General features: G+C 31.7%; 1 protein-coding gene across 3 annotated transcripts in view; it reads right to left on the bottom strand.

The window, feature by feature from the left end:
• Positions 1-24,101, bottom strand: part of LOC129803296 (SH3 and multiple ankyrin repeat domains protein 3) — a 90,163-nt gene that overhangs the window by 50,905 nt on the left and 15,157 nt on the right. For all 3 annotated transcript variants that reach the window (XR_008751850.1, XR_008751849.1, XM_055849746.1), the window contains exon 2: positions 10,205-10,454. Coding sequence is in view for 1 of the 3 variants with exons in the window: in XM_055849746.1 (XP_055705721.1) it covers positions 10,205-10,387 (183 nt within the window). In the remaining 2 variants the exon portion in view is untranslated. The remainder of the gene's footprint in view (positions 1-10,204; positions 10,455-24,101) is intronic.

The following is a 24,101-nucleotide window of genomic DNA, read 5'->3' as shown; positions in this document are numbered from 1 at the left end:
TTAGGAAACGTGTTTAAAAATTTGGAATATTTCGTACTTAAAAAAATGATTAAGCTTTGAAAATTGGAATGCTAAACCAATATCAGTTTCGAACTATGTTTCAATTTGTAATATAAAATTATTATACACAAGAACTGAAATTGATGAGGACTTTTGAGAACTGTTCCAAAGCAGAACTTCTTAGACCGAAAGTAATATTAAGGGATTATGTTGGCCAACCCAAGCAGCACATCTTGGCTATTTAACTGTTAGATAACGTTTTTATAACTTGTTTGGTTGAAATAACCGTTTTTTAACGTTGGCACAACAATAATTTCCGGTTAAGTTATTTTGTTCTGCTTGGGAAGACTATAAGAGACAGCATATTTTTTCTAAACTTTTTTCAAACGTATTAAAAAATTATTTAATTCAAGCTCTAGCATTATAAAAGTACAATATTTAAACCATATTTTCAAAAATTTTCATTTAAAAATTCAGCCATTGTGACTTGATTTTTAGAGATAGTTTTTTTTTAAGAAAAAACTTATTTTTCGGTGGATAACACTTTTCAGAAAATGTTCAACTGCAATCAAAAACGTAAATACTTTTCAAAAATCCCTCGCTGAAGGACCAATTAAACTCATCCAGCTAACATAAAATATGTATTTGGCTATAAAATTTCAGATAAATCTACTCCGAGAAATCCTGTCAAAATTTTTCAAAAATGGTCTCCGAAAATCAAGTTCTAGAGACTGAATTTATAAAGTTTTTAAATGAAAATTTGAGAAAAGCTTAAATGTTGTACTTTTAAATGCTTAAGAGATTATCAAATATTTGTTTTATTGTGTTGAAAAAGAATTATAGGAAAGCTGCTTCTATCTTTCTGATTCATGTGTATATCCTTTAAGTAAATTATCTTATTCGACATGGAACTTTTGTACTGTTTAAGTTTGTGAAACGTAAAATTTTAAGCCCATTCTTCTGACCGAAAAAAGGAAGAACGATAACTGAAACTTTCCCTGCGTGAAATTGCTCTATCTTCCCCTATATACTTGGTTAAATAGTCCTACATATTTAACAATGACATTTGCAAATAGGGAAATATAATCATTTAATTTAGAAGCATAATATAATTAATATTAATTCAATCTATTCGAATGTTTGTATTCTAAATTCATGATTATTTAACATGATACAAAGGTAATTAACATTTTGTCTCGAATTAAAACTTTGCGATAATTAATTATGCAACCAAGGTACAATCCTTTTTCATTTCCTCCAGCAATTTTTAGTGAAAAAAAAATTTATTATTGATAAAAATTGTAAAATATTTGTCAATAAATCTGTATGAATACTTATTAATGTCAACATCAATTTTAACAACTTTGCATCAGCACGACTTCAACGAGGAACTTTAGAAATGATGATTTGTCATTATGGACTTACTTAAAATGGAAGATTTATGTAAATAAAAACAAATCACTGGGTAATGGTACTTTTTATCACTAAAACGATATGAAATTGTGACATGTAATGGGTAACAAAAGATGATTCAAGAAATACATTGCAGAATAATGAAAAAAATATCATTGCAAATATGTTGTAGAACTATGAGTTTTATTTCTTCTTAAACAAACATTCAATGAAGGTTGCAGGAGATATTCTAAATATTTTTCATGCTTATTTAGAATGTGCGTGCTAAGTGACAATAATTTTCAAGTGCAATTGAAACAATATTTTGTGCGTGAAACAAAAAACAGAAAACAAAAAGTTTGAAAGAGCTTTTTAACACCTACCCGAAACCAAAAAGCAACCTGAAGCACATTTTTTCGTATTTTCGTGTGTGCAGAAATTATTGTTGTGTTATTTTGTTGTGGTGAGCAACAATTTTGCAGTAAACACAGCGCATTTTTTTTACAGTGTGCACGACAGAATAAAATATCGTTGACGTTGACGACAAAAAAGAGAATAGTAAGAAAATTAAAAGTCTTAATTAAATAATCGTGAATGGAGGGAAGAAAAGAAAAAAAAAAACAATAAAAAAATCATGAGAGAAGTAATATTGAAATTCCATAAATGTACTTTTGCAGTGACTCTCAGCAATTTTTGTGGTACATAAAATAGCAAAATTTACGGACAGGAAACTCAATGGCAAGTAAACATAATTCTTTTGTGGTATTTTTTTTGCCTTCTTCCACACCGAGACATAGTGAAAAAAATACTAAAGAATGCTATTTTTCCACAAAAAAATCAATGATTCAAGGAATAATTCCAATTGTTGCTGATTTATTTCCTTCCAATTTTTCTCAGAGGAAGTTGTTGCAGAAAAAAGTCCTTTTTTTCTGCAATATGTCACTGCAAGAGACATTTCTTGTATTAACTGTAATATTCAGCTTCAACAAAGACAACTTCTGACCACCAACGCTTTTCTGGAGAAAACTAAACACAGGTGACAAATCAAGAACTTCCGCAAGAACATATTCCTCCCTGATTAAATTAAAATCACTGTGTTGACCTTCTTGTTCTAACAAGGAAAACTTTACTCAAGTAAAATTCCATTTGTTAGGAAGAAAACAGAAGGAGAGCATTTCTTTTCTTCTTATTTGTTCACTTGAGAAGAACAAGTGGATTTAATTGCATTGCAACAAATCTCTGAAGGAGAAAATAAATAGAACAAATACAACTGAGATTGGTAAGTTGATAAGAAATCGGTTTTAATTTGCAGTTGGGAAACAATTCTCGCAAATGCCCACAATCTACTGAATAATTGTTTAAACACACAAACAATAAAGATATCACAATCGAGGGGGATATATCAATTTTCCACGGTGTATGGGCAAATTTTGTCCATTTTATTCATCGACGTGAATAATAAACAAGATTGATGGATGGGCACTCCCGATACTCTGGTTTTTGGGGATTATATAATATTGATCCAGAAGGAACCAATTAAAATCCCTTTAATCTTCACACAATGTACTGCATTCCGAAAATGTTGTTTCACTATATACCCAAATTAATCATCAACATTTAGATTAGATAATCGGAATCTGAACATATGCAACATTTTTTTAAACTTTTATATGAAATTATGCTTTTTAGGATCAATATGAAATTGTTTAAAGTTAGGGAGGCTTTAGGTTTCGTACACAATTTGGCTTCGAAAATTTTGATTTTTTTTTCATAATGCTTTAAATAATCCGACCTATCTATGGCAATATATTTTATAGTATTAAATCACATATTCCTAAAGAAAACTAGATAAGATACATTAAAAGTATTAGGGAACACTGGTAAAAATAAGAGGATCAAATTGATCCAAATTTGATCCTTTAGGAAAGGATGGATCAAATTAGCATGTTCCATTATGATAAATGTATCCATCCTTTGCAAAAAGATCAAATTTGTATCAAATTGATCCTTTTATTTTTACCAGTGAAGAATGTGATATATTTGAAGCCAGAGTGAGTGCGAAGCCTAATAGCTTTCCCGGATAGAAGAAAGCGTTCTACCGCTAGCTTTGAACAACTCATGGTTTTCAATACATTTTTAACCCTTTAAGGACGATTGGAACACCGGTGTTCCATAAAGAAAATAATTTTTCTTGACTACCTAAAGTTATTTTTTTTTCTTTTGTTTGTACGTAATACGTAATTGCTAGGGTAAGTGTGCCAAATTTCGGCATAGTTGCATGCAAGCGCCAAAGTCTCAAATTTGAAATATAATATCTTTAATAGAAATTGACTTTTTTTCTTTCCTTCTACTTAAGGAGTGTTTCTTAGAACCTTGTAGAAAGTTTATCGTCTTTATTTACTTTAAAATCATTCATAACTAATATACTTTAAAATGAATAAAAATGTAGACATAGCTTTGGTGCCCTATTTCGGCCACCTTCATTCTCATAGTTCCTTGCCCTTTGGGAATTATTCTTTTTATTATTCGGGAATTATTATTTTTGTTATTCTTTTGTATTGTATAATCTCTAGAGTATGTAAAAACTAAAAAAAATCATGGAAATTGGAAGAACAAAAAAGGTGGCCGGAATTGCAAGCTGGTCGGAATTTGGCACACTTACCCTATATAGTAAATTTTTAAGCTAAAAAATGACGAATTTTTTAATTCTCATATTGAAAATTTATTTTAATTAATTTTTATACTTTCCATTTATTTTAAAGCAAATTCGTTTTGGAACACGAAACTACAAGACTCAAATATAATATTTTCCACTAGAGTGAAAATTATCAGTCATTGATATCGTCAGAAAAATTACTTAAATTTTTTTGCTATTTTTGTCCATATCGTTCATTGAGACAAAAAATACACCAAATCAGACTCTGTTGGCTTTTTGAAGGTTAGATGTAAAATGTTTCACAAGTTTTCTTTATTGATTTCATTTTTATTGGTGATTTTCGGTCAGCATACACTGTCTTGTCGTTAAAGGGTTAATATACTTGATCCATTATAATGTAGATAGTTCAATACCTAAAATTTAGTCAAGAAAGCCATTCATATGTCAAATCCATTAAGAACAATGAGAAAAAAATTGAGTGGTCCGGACCTTGAATCGTCCGAAGATAGCGCGCTTTCCCCTACACCAAATTTATAAGCAAATAATAAAATGTTAAAAGTAAAAAATGATAAAAATGAAAGCAAAATATTTCTAAAAGGATTTGTCATTCAAAAATAAATTTTCATATTTATTTTTCATTCTTTTTGCCAAATAAATCGTCTCTGTAGCTATTGAAAAGTATTTTCTTTTAAATTATTTAAAGAAAAATATAAAAATTTCATAATAATTCCAAAATACATGTTATTTCGAAATAAATAAATAATAATATATCTCATATTATTATTTTTTAAATAATAAAATTATTATTAAAAATATTTTTTTACTGAATTTTTTAAATTTTCAAAATTTATCTTTCTTCATACTAATAAGACAAATTGTCAAGCTCTAAAATTTTTAGGCAAATTCTAATTCAATTTTTCAATTTTATTTTATTCAATCTTTAGGAATATAAAATTCAGAAAGAGTATACTTCACATGTTGAGACATTCAGGCTGTTCACATTAAGGAAACATTACCAATGCACAAAAAACAGAGCAAGTTAAAATATTAATGATATCTCGATTTAAGATTGAGTTACAGTACAGCACTACCTTTATACTAATTTAAATTGTGTTTAAATTTTGAATTTTATATCCAAAATTTTGAATTTTATATCCAAGATCTATTAAATCTTAAATTTGTTTGTCTTAAAGTATCTCGGCTAAAGAGTAACTGACGCTCGTGACAATTTATTGACATTCGAAAATTCAAACTGAATTTCGAATTATTGGATAAGGACTGATGTGATACGTATAGATAGTGGACTCTCCGGTATTGGCTAGTGGATTTCAAATTACCTCAAGAAGAAAAAAAATTTGCAATCTTGTCCAGAACTTTCGGTCCTGGATGTGAACTCTAGACCTTCTTCAGTGATATTCAAATGATCTAATTGTTATTTTGTGCAAGGTTGGAGAATATCATCACTTTCAAGTTATCAATCGGGAAGGTTTTTTAGGAAATTATTTTCACTTATTTTTAACTTAATTTTAGCAAATTTTCTTAAAGTACAGGTTTGGATTTGACGTAGTTTATCGGGTTTTTTTTTTAATAATTTTAAATAATTAAACGACCACTGAAGAAGGTCCATCCATTTCCAGGACCGAAAGTTCTGGATAAGATTGAAAAAGTGTTTTTCTTTATAATGCAACTTAATTAAAGTTTCAATAAATTAAGAAAATGAATTATCATTGACAAATTTACCCAATTAACAATATCTAATTAAAATTTTAATTAAATAAATTCTTTAACATTATGTTTAAAACATTGTAGCATTTACTTAAGTTTAGTTTTCTCCAGAAAAAACAACTCCCTGTGCCTTATCTCTCATAAAATGTGCTGAAATATGGGTTTCTATTGTAATAGAAATTAATCGAGAAAATTTATGATTGTAATTCCATTAATACATATCCACTAAGGCAAATGCGATAAGAAAAAAAAACACTCCATAATGTTGCTACTCAAGAGCTACTCCTATTACATTATTCACATTATTTGACTGAAATTTTTGTTCTCTCTCTCAACAACACTATTATTGTTCATTTCCCGCGGAGAATTATGAAAAAAATATTGTAAGAGGGATGGAAAAACTCGAAATAATAAAATACTGGAACAGCTTGTGTAAATATTAAAATACAGAGAACATTTACACAAGTGAGAGTCTCAGGGAAAAAAATCTATTTGCCCAAAAGTGTAGAAAATTTTCTATACACTTGCTCAAAATTATGTGCAGAGTTAATTTAAGGTAAGAAAAAGAATTTGAAATTTCTGGAAAATTTCTGTAAAAACCCGTTCAATTTTCCGCATGAAATTCCATCTAAATTTCTTCACAAGCTTCATGAGATGTAGATTGTGAAAAAGTGCTCCAAAAAAAAAAAACAGCTCCCCACAAAAGATGTGTGAGAATCAATTTACTCCAATGATTGTCATCTATGAGGCTCGATTACCACAAAATGCGTGTGTTCGCATGGTCAAAAGTGGCTAGATAAGATAAGCAAATAGTTACACAGAAAATGATTCAATATATTTGTGTGATGAAAACCGAAAAGAATTTACTTTCATTGACAAAGATTTTTTTTTTGGTATTTATATATGATCGCAAGTGGAACAGACAAAATTCATTTTTCACAGTATATAATACTACCAATTGCGGCAATTTAATTGACCCTCATTCCAAGTCAATTGGTAAAAGACATAAGAGAAATGAAGAGCATGAAGTAAATAACTTTCTGAGTATTATATCGCGATATGACCGAAAATCCTATATGAAGAGGCGTCCGAGTTGATACAATCTCGCGCCAATTTATCTAGATTGGAGACCATAAAAGACAAAAATTCCTTGAAAATCTCCAGCTAAGTTAATATGGAATAAATACAATCAACTGATCATATTGGCGTTCACCAATAAATCCATTTTGTTTATCTTATTGGACATTCTTGAATCAGCAGGTGATTCCCGCAATTGTGAACGTGATCAAAACAGTTCAGGAAGCATATAACAAAAATTCTCAGAATGAGTCTAGTTTTTTTTATTTTATTGACTCCAGACCAAACAAGAAATTTCAATTAATAACTTTAATTAAAGTTTATGATAGCCATTAGAAGTTTTTATGATGTGTTTACGTGTCAAACCAGACCAGGAGCCAAAAAAAAATTCAGTAATGCAATAAAGAATTGCGCAAAAATTAAAGAAATTCTAAATTCTTGACAGTAGTGCATTTCAATTGCACTTTACACAAAATTTAATGAAGAACTAAATCACAATAATATTTAGGGCCCATTAAAATGTGGGTTTTTCGAAATGCTACCCTACTGTGCTGCACTTCGATAAGTCTTGGCAAATTTTTCATAAGGAGTGTTTAAACTGGGCCATTTTAATTTGAAAACTCCCATTTGAAATAAAAGTTTTATTATTTTATATGCCTTAAATGTTCGAGGAACTGACCATAGGCATAAGCCGAAATAAAAGCCAAATTACAGTAGACTCTCGCTCAATCGGCTCTTTCTCAATCGGGCGAAAAATTTTGTTGACAATTTTCACGTTCAATTATAAAGCTAATTTGCTCAAATTCGCTGTAGTTCTTCCTATTTCATCGTGATTCTTTATAAATTGAGCGCTTTTTGTGGAATTTACAAAGGCTTTGACGCCCAAATCTATCGATAAACCGGATGACATTTTGCCCCAAATGCCCAATTGAGAGAGAATCTACTGTAAACTCAACTAAATCTCTGTGAAGTCACTCAGTCGAGTGGTAATTTACTGGGCTCAATGATGCAATTTTCCCGAGTTCATATCCCCTTTAGGGCACAAGGAATTTTTCTGGCGTTAAGGTCGTTTGAATTGCATCCAGTGAGCTTCATTGTATTTGATTCCACGAGGAATTGGACTGATAATCCCATCTCTATACAAGAAAAAATAATAATACGCCTTTAGAAATCACATTTGTGATAAGGCCCAATTCCTTTATTTAACGTAGTGCTACAATTATTATTTTTGTTATTAAAGTTCAGTGGGAGATTTGTATTTCGAAGAATATATCCTCGGTTGCATCGACCGTGGTCTTATCTGCATTTGTTTTGCATCTGCATTTTGTGTAAGCTATTATACAGACAGACATACAATTAAATCACCATGGAAAACATTGCCTGGTGGTTCAATTGTACGCATGATACGATTTCTCAAGGCTCGTAGTAAGCCGAAAACGAGTTGAAGTGCACATGGCAATTGGTTGAGATCATTGGTTAAGACAATCAAAGCCAGTGCCCCCATAGCTCAGTTGGTAGAGCATTCGTCTAGACAACAAAAGGCCACCCCAGTTCAAACCTAAGTGGGGGCAGGAATTTTTCCCGTCTCAATTTGGGTTAAATTTGTGGGTTGGGAATTATTTTTCTGATTGTCGCTCTCTGTACACAAACACAAAATTTCTTGGGATTACGTACCAACCGAACAGAAGTCTGTTCAATCACTTTCACGATACAGACATTGTCCCTTATATTAAATGCTTACAGACGTTAAACAGACGGTAATCGACCTTTCCTGATACAAAACATCATACTATCTAATTCTCTCTTAAGTGTATCTCAGCTAAGAAGTCTGGTAGACTTTATTTTCAATTCCATAAGGTTGTTGTATGACAGAGGAAAAGAAATACATCTCAAAGATGATTTTCTATTTATGAATACGGTATTTTGTTTTCAGCAAAAACTAAATTTTCTAAGTAGATGTATTCAAACGAAAATCATAAATTTTCTAAACACTCAGTCCCGGCATTAAGTCCTTCGGGATTATGCAGCTGACGGAATTATGCACATATAATTATGCAAGTTTGCCTACCATTGGGAGTCAATTTATAAAATCATTTTTGAAATACGCCTGAATGTATACTATGTTGCGATGCAGGAAATTTGAAAATATTTTGCTACTTTTTCAGAATAAAACTTTAATTTCTTTTATTAAGGTAAATTTATCAAATATTCTATCCATTTATTGTAGAACTCTGGCCAAAAAGTACTGTTTGTTAATGCATTTCTATTAAACAGTTGAATTTTTTTGTTTGAACTACTTTTACTCCGCGAGAAATTCGTTCAACGGCCGATTTACTGAAAAGACAGCCCCTGAGGGTATGCAAATTGTCTCGATGCGTAATGCCGTAATACCGTGTGCATAATACCGGGATTGAGTGTATATTGAAACATACTTTAATAAATGGTAAATTTAAGAAAAAAAAATATTAACCTCTTAGGAAACTCAAAATAATAAAAAATAAAGATTTATTTTTTTTTATATGGATATTCCTTTTTTTTAATTTTGAACAAAGCAAATGGTACATTTTATGGATTCATTTACGAGTTAATGGTTTGTGTTTCAGAGATAGGCGCTTTGTGATGTTGTAATTCAAGGTTTCTCTGCTGTCATTCACAACTTTACATATTTTAATTGCAATACAATAAAAATACCAAAATGTTACTCTACGTTCTGACGCCATTATTTACCCAACTCCTACAGCATTTACAAAATTAACTCCTATTTAGAAACCATCTATCCCAGAGCAATTAATTTGGGGCAAATTGATCCAATCGATGAGAGACAATTAACATTTCTTCTAGCGAAATTCTAAAACTTTTATTGCTTTCTGTATTTTTGACTAGTATTTTACAATTTGCGCCAATTTTTATGGATGTCCATAAACATCCAATGTAATTTACGATCGCAAATTCACTTTTGTGCCTAATTGAATATTATCTTCTCGAGTCACATTGACCACTCAATATTCGCACATATCTCGTAAATTAGTGTCGTCTTCCATCTATGGCATATACAACTCTGTCCCGGTCCCGAGACATCATTAGACGAGGCGGACAGACGAAATTGTTGGGAATGATTTAGTAACGCGATAGTGCGAGTGAGATGAAGAAATGCCCGCACATAAATTCTACCACGGCTTTCATCTTCGAACCAATGTTTTATGGTTGTGTGAGAGAGAGAAAATTGATTCTTGTCCCTCGACAAGTCACTTCCAATTGTGGTCAGTGTAAAACTTTTCCCTGCGAAGATGGGCTTTTACCTCATCTTGGTCAAATTCAACACAAATGGAGATAAGAAAAAAAAGAGATCATTACCTTTGGGAGAGATGCCAAAACTTGTTGTTTGACATTCCAAACCAGTCGATCAGCAGGAAACTGGAGACACTTGGACACATTGAGTTCTGGCACGTGAATCCGAACCAGAAGCCATCCATCTCGAGGCTCTGGTGATCCCGGTGGCGGTGGATCGTCATCAATTACGAATCCTCCAGGATCCATGGTTCAATTTCTCGCTCTCCTCTCTCTGCCTGGCTATTTATGTGTCCTCATTGGATATTCAGTTCACCTATGGGAATAGAAGACAAAAATTTATCTTTAGGATTTAACTCTGATATACCTCTTCATTAAAGATAAAACCGATAAAACATTATATTGTTCTTTTTAGAGTGTTACATATTGAAATGATTTCTCGATATAAATACATTTTATTAAAATATTCAACAGCAACTACATAATTATCAAAAAAGTAGTGATTAAAAATTAAAATAAAGATAAAAAGTATATTTTAACTAATCAAATCCGAGGAACATTGAAAATATTCTGTTTAGAAATTTCTTTAAATGTCGTACACTGAGAAAAAAAATCTGGGATGCGATTAACTTTTTTTCCACATAGCTTTAACACTTTTTAGGTGTAAAAATATATCAACATTTTTTACTGTTAATTTTACACCTTTTTAAGGGTAAAATTAACATGAGAAGGGGTAACTTTAACCCCTATTACACCTAAAAAGCATAATATTTACACCGATTTCGGATCAATACTGCAGGGTAGAATAAACAATTCCGGAATGTTATTTTAACTTTTTCGGATTTCTCTCAGTTTAGGCCAATTGTATCAAATTTTGGCATAGTTGCATGCATGTTCCAAAGTCTTAACTTTAAAATGTAATGTTTTCAATACAAATTGATTTGATTTGTAACTTCTTTTTAAGAAGTGTTGCTTGGAACCTTTCAGATAGTTTATCGTCTTTGTTTCATCTAAAATAATTCTGAATACATTTTAAAATAATAAAAATATTGTCATATGTATGAGTAATATTTCGGCCACCTTGATTTTCATAGTTGCTTGTCTTTCTGGAATTCTTTTAAAATTTTTTTTTTACATCATATCCCTCGTCGAAGCATCATTTAATGTTTTTCTTTAATTTTTTGCTTTGTATAATCTCAATAGAGCATGCAAAAACTAAAAATTCATGAAAATTTGACGAACAAAAGTAGTGGCCGAAATTGCAAGCTATGCCGAAATATGGCACAGTTCCCCTACATAAGATTTTGGATGTAAACTTATGAAAGTTTTTTAATTTTTTGACTTCTACTAAAACTTTAGCAGTTAATGTTAATGTGAAATACCTTAAAAACATATCCAAAAATGAAAAAAAAATCGCGAAATAAATTTAAAACATAATTATGAAGGAAACATATACTGTCTAGAAAATATTGACAATTATTCACAGTGTGTAAAAGTCTTTACAAAAAAATATAATTTTAAAGAATCCTGAACAATTAAGCCCCTAATGTGAGTTCTAGAATGGATGATACGTCGCTTAACCACTATCAGGCTGATTATATCACTTTCACAAGGATATAAACATTTCTTGTTACTAAACTAGTAAGTAAGAATGATCAGTAAAAAATTAAAAAGGTCGATAAAATATTCAACTTTGTTCAGTAAAAAATCATTTAGATCATAAATTTCTTTAAATCAAACCGACAATACGAAGATAATTCATAACTTACTTATATTCCCTTGGCTAAATATATTTTTTCTACTATTTTTCTGTATTTACAATAAACGATTTCCTTTTCAGTAATTTACATAATGAAAACAAATTTTATTTTCACCTTTACCAAACCAAATTTCACATTTAATAAAACCAATCTGTTATTCGATCTCATTTTCTAATTTTAAAATGCCAAAAATCTTTGCTCCATATAGTTAATAAGTAGTTTTTTTTCTAGATTCTTATTAAGAAATTCAATAAGCTAAATAGTGCCATAGTTAAAGCTTCAAATCCTTAAATTTTGGTGGCATATTTTTAGTATTAAAAATTATTATTTTATATAATTGAAGGTAAACGAATTATACCGAATATACGAATTATACGAATTATATTATACATAGGGTAAAGTGGTACAAGTTGGACAGGGCTTTTTTTTCTTGATAAATTTAGTACTTCATTTTTATTTGTATATTTTTAATGCTTTCGTTTTAAAATTTGGTTCCTTGAATTTAAAAAAAAAAATTTGTACTGTATTTATCAAGAAAAAAGCCATGTCCAATTTGTACCGGCGAATTGTCCAACTTATATCACTTATCCTAGTGGTTTTTCTTACAAATTCACATTAAAATTTTCATTATCTCAAAATTTAGAAAGTTAGCTTAACCACCTTGTGTGAAAAAAAGAAATATTAAAAGTAACTTCGGAAAGTTCATCTCTTTCATTTCAGGTTAAATTGTAAAGTTTAACACTTTAAGGGCGAGTGGGACACCGGTGTCCCAAAATCAAAAACAATTTTGTTTTGACTACAGAGAGTTATTTTGGCCTCTAAATAGTCCGAAAAATTAGTTTTTATTTTTGGAACACGAGTATCCCATTCATCCTTAAAGAATTAATGAGCAAATTCCTTAAAGACGAAAAGAATTTTGACACTTTAAAATTGAAAATCTTAAACAAAGAAAAAGAATTACTTTTTGAATTCTTATAAAAATTTTTAATTTCAAGATTTATCTCAGTAAGAGTTAAGGAGTTAGGAGAGTATTTTGTCTAATTTAGTACAAGAATCTAATTTGATTTCACATCTTGGCATGCAACCGTGTAACAAAGTCGTATAGAATTAACTCAAGCTCGTATAATATCTCTCACACACTGTGGAACTTTAATTTTAGAATGGAATTTATCAGCTGCATTTCTGCTCATTATAATTAAATAAATGATCTGTCGTTGTGATCTCATGCTTATTATCTTTCCGGATATGGTTAATAATGTCCCGTGTCCCGTTCAGTCTAAATTCTGGGTAAATTTTAATAATTTTGGTATGCCAAACTTGTAATTCTTTTAATTTTGACAGGGTTGTATGTAAGGAAGAATTTGATAATACATTAAAAAATTATCACCATTCAATCTTAATCATCTTGTTGAACTTAATGGCAGAATTTGAAGAATCAAGGATCACTAAAAAAAACTGTATTAGCAAGAAGTTTTGAGAGACAGCGGTGACATCATTACCGTCAATAAAAAACTTAATAAAACTTCACAGGTGTTTGATTTTTACAGGCATTTAACCTTTTTTTTCTGGATATTAAATATTCAAGTCCATTCTATTATTTAAATTAACTCCTTTCGGATGGTTGTTCTTTGATCGAGTTTTTTTTTTTTGTCACACCATCTAAGTCAATTAAATGTCAGACTAGTTTATCAGTTTTTTGCCCTTCCTCTGTATAGAAAATTTATCAGTTACTTAAGATCTCAAAAAATACTGAATTTTAATATTGCTCATGTTGATACAACAAACGGCAATTATTAGAAAAAAAAGCCGTTGTGGATTAATTGGTTTGATTTTTCATCAGACAAATTATTCTACCAATTTAAATATTTTTTTCGTAGAACATTGATAAATCTAAGGCAGGTTAATGGTATGGAGACAGAGTGTCTTCTGCGATATTTTATCGAGAAAATTGATTCATTTATAAGAAAAGAGAACGAATTTATCTATGATTGGATATTTCAACACGAAATGAAAGACATCTCATGGGAAATTGTCAGTGGAAGACGGAAATCCTTTTTATCCTTAGGGCTTGCCATCACAATTGAAGCCAATCAGATGACTTGGCAAGAGTGAAAAAAAAAAATGTTGGAAATTTTTCAGTGGTGAAACTTTTTCCTGAGCCTCAAAATAAACCCAAATTGACCACTTCCTCATTTTATTGAGGGAGCAAAATGTGAAGTGACAGAGTAATGAGATCGTATGGAATGGAATGGTGAAAATAGACAATAAACTATGCCACCATTTGAGTTTGGTGGAGTAACTGAAGGCATTTGTATAGATAAACCAGCAATTTGCTGATGAGGTCAATTTTGTCCTTGGAATTGTGGGACACGCTAGAAATTTACAAGAGACAAAAACCGAGAAGAGAGTCACAGAACTATAATTGGCAATTGAAAGCACAAAATGAATTTTCATGATTGACCATTGATGGGGCAAAAGAGTCAGTCAACAGCAGAATGATATGGAAAATTTACATGAGAGACTTCAATTAGGAAATTCAGAAGCACGCAGAAAAAAATCCATCTCCCAGGAGGAGTATCCCAATGTCATTCTGGTCATGTTCCTGTCACACGCAATTTGTACAATTTTGCAAATCAACCACACAGGTGGACGATTTATTGACAATGGAGTTCTGCCAGATTCATTATAAAAAAAGAAGACCAAGAGAACATCACTTCGCATTATACTCAAACTCTTGCTTTTTACGTTTTATTTGTTAGGATGAATAAAGTTTTTAAGCACAAACGGCAAAGCATTTCGGAAAGTCTCATCCGCTTTGCCATCAATTGATTAAAGACAATTCAAAAATTACAAAAAAAAATCGTTGCTTTTTTGAATTTAGAAAAAAGACTCTTAGGCTAGGAAGCTCTACACAGTAGACTCTCGCTCAATCGGCTCTTTTTCAATCAGACGCAAAATTTTGTTGACGATTTTCATGTTTGATTTTAAAGAAAATTTGTTAAATTTCACTGTATTTCCCCTTGTTTTATTATGATTCTTAAAATTTAAGAGCTTTTTGTGAAATTTATAATGATTTTGATGCCCAAATCTCTCGATAATTTGGATCACATTTTGCCCCATATGCCCGATTAAAAGAGAGTCTACTGTATCTTTGATAAATAAGAGAAGGCTTTCAGGCTTCGCTTCGCATACACTATGGCTTCAAATCAAACACTTCATGTTTTTCCCGTATTTCTTTAATGAGTCTGTTCTAATGGTAATTTATATTGTAATAGCCAGAATTGAGTTACATATTTCTTGAAAAAAATTAGGTCAGATTCATTACAGGAACATGGGTAAAATGGGTAAAATATGAAATCTTCGAAGCCTGAAATCCTTCCCTTACTTGCAATCGTGTTTGACGAAAATTTCATATAATATTTTAGAACGAAAACTGATGACTCGATTATATTTTTTTGAAGTCAATTTCAATTGAAAATAAAAGTGTATCAAACAAAATACTTGTGGATATAACAACGAATCGTAACTGAATAGAATCGGTTCAGGCCGGTTAGTAAAGAGAGGATCTTACAAATAAATTCAATTGTGTTCTAACCCGTTTATAAAGGTTCCTTAAAAGTTTTTTCAATCTTTAACTCAAAAATAAAAGATTTAAAGAACAGAATGGGATACATCACGAAGAAGTATATAGAATATTTACTTGGGTAATCTGTAAAACGATTATATTTGAATATTATAGTATTTAAAGAAAATGTAGAATTTTTCCCAAAGCTTTCGGCTCGAATTTCAAGCTTAATCTAAAATTTTCGTGCTGTGTCGAATAGTGTAACCGTCTCATAAAGAAATCCGTTACGGAAAAAAGTCAGTATTCTTAAAAAGCCAAACTAAATTTAAAAAGTGAAGAGTCCCTAAACAGAGTGAACCCTTTTGGCCATTGAGGGGTGCTTAAAGTCCGAGGGGAAAACTTTGAAAAAAAATCGGCCTTTTATAAGTTATTCCATTCCCCGACAATGACGGTACACGGTACCCTATCATTAAAATCGCTCCTCTGCAAATACTAAATAACCTTTCCTTAATAATTCCCCCAAAAAAGTACACATTTATAAGGAAATGAATTATTATAAAATTCTTAGCCTGGTTATTCACATGGAACTCTCAGCGTTTCGTTAACTGTAACGAGGATATTGATAAGAAACTACAGCTTTGGGGCTAAGACTCCCTTATCTACGTACGGCTATTGTGAGATAACAAAGTTTGTTTCAATTTATCAAGAAAGTTCCGGTTCACAAACTTAAAGTTAAAAGTTCTACTGTGATCCTTTCATTCCTTAATAATTTGTGTGAAACGTGGATCCTTAGCAAACTAATGGCCTCTTAGACACGCCTACGACTTAAGCCAAGAGACAACTTAGCGTAATTATAATCACAATAATGATCAGATTACATTTCCGTTACTTTCTGACTAATTCGTTTCTTGGCTTAACCCGATAAAATGGTTTAGTTAGTAGGAAACTAATGGAAATTTTGTAAAATCAACATTTCGACTATTTATGTAAGGGCCTCGACACACCAAAGGATTAGCAGAGAGACGGCTTAGCGTAATTATATTCGAAATAATGTTTAAACTACATTTCCATAATATTCCACTAAGTCGTCTCTCGGCTTAAGTCGTAAGAGTGTCTAGGGCAGAAAGCCGTCTCCTGGCTTAAGTCGGAAGTGTTTATAGAACATAGTAGAGGAGGACTCAATAGGGGTTACGCTTCAATACGCAGTAGTATACTGATTAACCATCTTGTAAGGCAGAGGGGTTCAAGAACCGATGAAACCGAATAAACGTCAAATGAAACATGTATGTCAATGGTCAAAACGCTACTATAACAAACTTATTTTGACGTTAATTCGGTTTCAACGGTTTTTGCACACCTTTGTTGTAAGGACAGGAACAGCCCAGCCTCGAAGATTTTTAAGGGTAGGCTATGGTTAGAGAAGTCAAGTACGGTTGTGCTTCCAATACATTCAGATTGTGTGCGAAAGTATGAAGCCTACATACCTTCCCATACTATTCCATACTGTTTCAATGTACCAAAATTCTATTAAATATTGAAACCTTCACAATATAGGTACTACAATATCGATAAATTATAGATATTGCTCTCTCTTGCTTTGAGTTCGAGCAATAATAATTAAACTACTTGATTTGATGCTACAATATCAAAGGTGACACGCGAAATGTGATCAATGTGATGGCAAAAAAACGCACATGGAGGAAATCATCAGAGATCTTTTGTCAGTTATTGCTTCCATGGAAATCAACGGATAAATATTGGCTTTTTGTGACTTTCCTTGATTTTCAGGGTCTCATCTCTCACTTTTTTTTCCTCACCTCTTTTTCTCCTCCCACCCACCGCGTATTAGACCTTTTTACTGAGATACTTTTGTATGCAAAAGTAATCTAATGTGTGAGAAAAACTCAAATTTTTTTATTCCAACTGCTCCACAAGCCAAATCATATCTATTTTCGATGGAATTTTCATTCTCAGGTGCTTTTAATACTGATGCAATTTCATAAAATTAATTCACGGGAGTGTTTTATGGCTCGTGGTTTCACTGTTGAGTAATTTTTTCCCAAGAGAGATGCCTCACAGACTGTCTTTTTTTTGGAAGCTCCAGGCACTATTCATTAAATACTTGTCCCAAAAGAAGATTATGAAAAGGTACTAAATTCACAGTCGATATAATACCACTCAATTAATGAGGCAACTTGAGAAATTTTATGAGAATTGCCTTTGATGTGGGCCATCGAGTTCCCGCAAAAGAATTGGGTAGTGCTCGATGTAAAGGCACTTTATTAAATTGATTGGATGAAGGTTTTTGCGAAATTATAGTATCCTCTATTTAATTGTAGGTCGGAGGGCTATCTAAGCAGAATTAGTGCTACATAGGGAATTTTATTCCGCAAAAAGCAAATATTAATTTGTACTCTGAAAAATATTCGACCTTAGCCACAGATCTCAAAATTCTGTGAATGCTGACTTTGCTGTTTTTAGAACTATTTAGAATACAAGGCTAAATGTATAAAAAATTTCACTGAAAACCATGATGCTTTATCTCTATTCTATGTTACATACTCCGTATGATGCTTTTCCATATTAAAATTTTGGATTAAAGATTAAGTAGACTCACTCTTATTCTTGAAATTGTAGCAAGATGTTGCAAAATTTAAATTGATATCGATGACTGTGAAAAAAAAATGACAAGTAAAAGTCACAGACTACTTAAAATTTTAAAATAACTTTATTCTTAAAATCGTAATTTGAAAAAAGCAATAGTTTTAACCCTGGGCTAAAAGATATATGAAAAATTTACTTATTTCCATTTTCTCATCGCCATTAAGGCCTGGAATGTAAAACATATGTTTAAGGAGTAAGAAAATGTATAATAATAATTTAAAAAAAACTGCATTTACTTTACAGCATAATAAAACTCAATCACTCTTATAGAATATAATTTTAATTAGAAACATTTTGAAAATCCATAATTATTTTAAAACATTAATCAAATAAATACTCAAAACTATCTCTTAAAAAGTATTAAAAATAACGAAGAAAATAATATACAGAAACTTATGCTTTTAAATGACCTTCTTCTTAGTTTAATTTTACTGCTCGAACTAAAAGAGATAGCAGTTATAATCAACAAGGTTTGATATATCGACTTCCGGTCTTCGAGGACCCCCCCCCCATAAATCAACATTATCTAGGACGGTCCTTTTTTCTTTCACCCTCCGCCTCCTAATCTCCCTTCGCCAAAACCATATATTTTTTATTAATTTCGAAATAGTTCCTAGATTTTTTTTTCGTTTTCGAATATGTTTTGGAGGTAGTCAAGGTTAACATTTCGTCCTTACACAAGAAGCAATATAGCTACCTTATAGAACCAAGTATTATACAAGTCTTTTAATGCACTTTTAAAAGACTTAAATTGAGAATTTTCTGTTGAAATTCCTATAGAAGCTCTTAAGATCCTTAAGAGTGTGCCACTTTACTTATAGTAATCTCCGTAATCTCAGTGAATTAAGAGCATTATAAGCAAATAAAGAGATTCTTGATTCTACATATAATGCCTTACTTAGGGAATTCTACACGACTATATTAAGAAAAAATTGCTTCATGGGTAGACAGACACTAATAGTAAATATAATAATAATGGTGGCACAACGTTCCATAGAGGACCTAGGCCTTCTCATAAGGGGTGTTTGGGACATCCATTACTATTTTTCGTTATACAAGGATGGGGTTGTCAATCCCATGCCCCGTGGAATCAAGTGCAGTGAAGCTCACTGGATGCAATACGAACTACGAACACCTTTAACGCCAGAAATATTCGTGGTGACCTAAAGGGATTCGAACACCGGGACACTTGCATCATAGAGCGAGTGCTCTACCACTTGACCCATTGAGTGCCCATTGTGTGGGTAGACAGACACCTATTTTACACATTGGAAGAAATTTTTGTCAAAAATTGCTTTTTGAAGGAAATTCCCTGCAGCATTGTAGGGGGAAATGTCAAATTTCTGTCAAAAATGCAATTTTTGACGAAAATTGCTCCCAATGTGTAGACGCCTTTAAAGAAAAAATATAATGGTAAGTACTCAAGTTATACTTTTATTTTGTTTTGTATTTTCGAATTCATGTTAAGTATATTTCATCTTCTTTTCTTCTACAGTAATAACTTTTATATTCTGTTTGACCAGTACTGAGTACTCAAAATAAATACAAACATTTCAGCTTTATGGTCTTATAACCACACTCACAAATCCAAGACCAATCTTTAAGCTTACATTATTAAATCTGCCTAAATTAGCCGATTAGCTGAGACTTTTTCCAGTCTCATTTAATTCCTTGATTTTCCATTTGAAACTATTAATATTAATATTACCAATAATATATTTTCTATTTAATTTATAATTTACAGTATTCGTTTAAATTATGTACTGACAAACCTTTCTTTTAATGACCATTTTAAGTAACATATTCTACCCAGGAGCTGCAACTAATTTTTAGTCAGCATGAAAATTAGTGCTCAATTATTTTTTATGTTCTTCGTATCATATGTACGTGAATACAGAGATGCAAATACAGAAATTTCAATTGCAAAGACTTTTCACCTTATACTCAATCCAATCAAAGATTTTGTATGACCAAGTTTTACGAGCTAGGCGTGAAATTGTTCGATTCAATGTTACTGCTCGAATTTTACAGAAAAAGAAGTAAAAAATCCCTCGATTTTGGATTTTATATAAATTTTCTGAAGGGTCATACTTTGGTAGAATTTTGGAAAGTTACAGCTTAGAGATCCTCAGAAAAGCTATGCAAGCCATTATGAGGAACGTGAGGAGGCGTCGACCTCGGGGCAGATCTAGGAAAAGGTGGATGAATCAAATTCAAAGTCTTGCCTTGGAACGCCTTGGGATAGGATTGACCGTGAACATCTTCTTGAAGTGGCGAAGGATCGGCAAGCACGGATTATTAAGCTGGATGTCCTAATGCACTGGACACACTTACGACTTAAGCCGAGAGACGACTTAATGGAAAATGATGGAAATGTAGTTTAACCATTATTATAAGTGGTTAAAAATGATGATTATAATGAAGTTTCGAGTTTTTTCACGTCACGCCTCTTGTCTGTCTGATGCGTCTCCATCAGTTCTAGAACTCAAACGGCTAGAGATATCAACTTAGGACCTTCAGGGAACCCCCCCCCTCACAAGTCGACTCTGGAACTATTACCATGTTCTCCGTTTTATTTTCAACTCTCCCCTTCCCCTTAAAAACCATTTTTTAGGATTACTCGAAAACGCGTGGTGCATTTTTTTGATTTTCAGTTATAGTGTAGAGATTGCCTAGGCGGACATTTCGTCCATATGAAAATACCTTTGAATCATTCCTAATATTGGTTTTCAAGATCAAGATTACAAAAACTCTATCTAGAGAATGCATTTTTTCAATAGAATGGGTTTATATTTAGGATAATAGGAAAAGCCTTTCAATTTCTGACAATTCTGAGCCTGTTGCAATGGCTTATGAACCAATAAGTAATTCTTGTCCATAAATCATTTGTATTACTTCTAAACTACATTTTGGGAGCTCTTCTAAGTAAGTAATTCATAAATCGGTTAAATCGATTGTGATCCGGCAAACGATAATTGATTCTAAAGGACTTTTGAGGTATAGCAACTAATGTTCTGGGCAGACCTACGACTTAACGCAATTATAATCAAAATAATGATCAAGTGACACTTACTAAATGATTCTTACTAGTCCGTCTCACGGATTAAGCCGAAAAACGGAAAGTTAGTGGGAAACTGATGGGAATTCAGTCTAATCATTATATTTTGATTAATACGTTAAGCCGTCTCTCAACTTAAGTCGTAAGTGTGTCTAGGGCATAAGTTGTGAGTTTAAACATTTCGCATAGCATTAGATTCTTTGTCAGCTCTTTTTCTTAATAAATTCTTCTCTTGAATGAGGAAACAATTAAAAAGTAGAAAAGAAAGTAACCGTTTGAAATTACTAGCAATAATTTGCATTATTTTTTATTATTTTGAATACATTTTAAATTTTCTTTATGATAGTTACAATACACAAACGGAGAATCAATTAAACCAAGCCGGACAAATGTCAAGCACTTAGTAGACGAAAGTGATCCATATAAGTTTGATAAAGTTGAACTTGGTAGTTCACACGGTATTCTATAGCAATGATTTCCCGGAAGAGCCATATAAATTTCCAGGAAACTTTCATAAATTTCCATAGAAGTCATCATGCCTCTTTGGACCATTAAATGTAATCTGTGATGACTGTTTGTTGTATCTGATAGCTCGAGATAAATTACTTAAAGTTGTAGCCTATTATCTCAAGCCTATTGCATTTTCTTTGCTGGAGATGGATGCTGTAAGGCCCCAGAAAAACTTGCGTTGAAAATGCGCGGAGTTGTTTGGAATCAAAACAAGGCAAAAAAAAGAAGAATTGAGTGAATGTGGAGAAGTGGAGCTAGACATTTTCCATCTTGATGTGTTGTTTGGTAAATAAGAACGATGGAAAAAACGTGCGTTGAAGCTTCAAGGAGGCTCAAGTGGATGCGAAGGAGGACATGGTGAAAAAGGACTTGAGAATGAATGATGAAGTTCTGACAGGAGTCACGGACCGGCTGGTGGTCGTGTAACGCCGAATCCAAAGGACCTGCCAAGGATTGTCATGGCAACGTCCTCATTGATTTCTCTCCCCAACACCAGGAATAAACACACCGTCTCTCTCTTGATATTTTTCGCTCTTCATTGCAATTTCACCAGAAAAATTAATTTTTCCCGTGTGTAAACAGCAAAAGGGGACAAAATTGTGAATCAGCTCCGAGTACTGAATAATTGCACAGGAAATGAGGTTAGAAGTAATACAAGAGAAGCCTCACAAGACCATGTGGATTATTTCCAGCAATAGGTAATCTCTATGGAATACCTCAGAGTCTCTCATGAACTATCGCCTTTAGGGTTTAAAGTGAATTAGTTTGCTTCACTCACATGTATTACTTTTTTCATATAAAAAAGAATAATTCATTTTAAAATATTATTGACAAAAAATCAAATTATACGTAATTGATTTTTCAATATTGAATTTACATTGAATATGGTTCGTTTGTTTGAAATTTAATTAACCATAATAAAAAATGTTTTCGATATTATGAAAAATGTTTATACATTTTTTCGTACTCCAGAAATTAATAGTCACAGTTTTACTTTATGGCCTCTACATACTAGAGAAATTTATGACCATATTTGACGGTTTTTTTACACAAGCGTAGGCAATTTGCTTTAACATGGGCATAAACTTCTCAAGTGTCTATAGGCAATTAGTTAAAACACTTTCAAAATTACCCTCTCTCTTTCTTTACCTAAAGAATATTACATAAAAATTTGATATCTTCCTCTCAAAATAAACTTTATTCTTAGATTTATACTTGCTTGTACCCCTGTATTATCAAACAAGCGATATGTACTTCTTGGCTAGCACAAGGTAAGTTGTAACTTTAAAAATTCTATAATTGAAAGCATTGTCAACGCCCTTAAAAAAGAACATTGTCCTAGTATGTAAAACAACTCTTTAATAAGTACTTAATATGGCCTTAATTGAGGATTTATTTTGGGCGTTATTAGTGACATCTGTTGACTGTATTGGAAATACACAGCTCTCTCCAATATCCGGCTGACAGGGGAACAAAATGACATTTGGGTTTTTTGAATATGGTCAACGGTTTTTCTATTTTGCGCTATGTGAATTTATTTTCTGTCGAAAAACAACATAATTTTCTTTGTGATGCGCTTATGCTTTATTTTATACCACAATTAGATATCAAAGGCTTTGATAAAGTGAAAATTGATATTTTAATTCATGCTGAACAAGCTGCATACTTCGTAAAATAAAAGTTTGAATTCATCAACCGACAGTGTTTGGCAGCTGTCAGCCGGATGTCGAAGTGCCAGATATTGGAGGGAGCTGTATAGCTGTTGTTAGATTAACTCCATCGGGGGTTGACTCTATCGAGGTCTCACTGTAATTATTTGTCATCCTAAAAATCTTTATTGTTGAAAGCAATATTGCGTGAAACTTCCCACCTTCCCCTAAACTATTTTTGAATTAAATTTAAATGTCTGTTTCATGTCTGTTCCTTTGAATTTATTTTGTATTGCAATTTAGCAAAAAACTAAAGGAAATTAAGGAAATTAAGGAAGTCTAAGGGTAAATTGAGCTAATTCAAAACCTGCTTTAAATAGAAATTTTTCGCTATTCCAAATGGAGACGTCACTGTTTTCATAATAAATACAGTACTAAATTACCATATTTATATATTTTCTATACCTCAGTTCCATTATTTAGTTAATTTTGCTCCAAATAAAGCGAAAATCCATTCATATTCACAAATTTTAATTTATTAATTTCTCAGAAAAATTAAAAATGTACCTTTTCACCATCGAATTTTTCATCGATTTACCATGTTTTCCAATGAAAACACAATAAGATGATTGTTGTTTATTCGTTTTGTTTAACATTTATGTTATATTTCTGGCTATTTTTAGTTAAATTTAGTGCTAATCTTTATTGTTAACGGTACGTGAAGTTTTCAAATGAATTAATTATTTATTTCGTGAAC

This window comes from Phlebotomus papatasi, chromosome 2, assembly GCF_024763615.1.
Source record: "Phlebotomus papatasi isolate M1 chromosome 2, Ppap_2.1, whole genome shotgun sequence".
NCBI lineage: Eukaryota > Metazoa > Arthropoda > Insecta > Diptera > Psychodidae > Phlebotomus > Phlebotomus papatasi.
The sequence above is the reverse complement of the archived record's forward strand: the minus strand, read 5'-3'. Positions and strand labels throughout refer to the sequence as shown.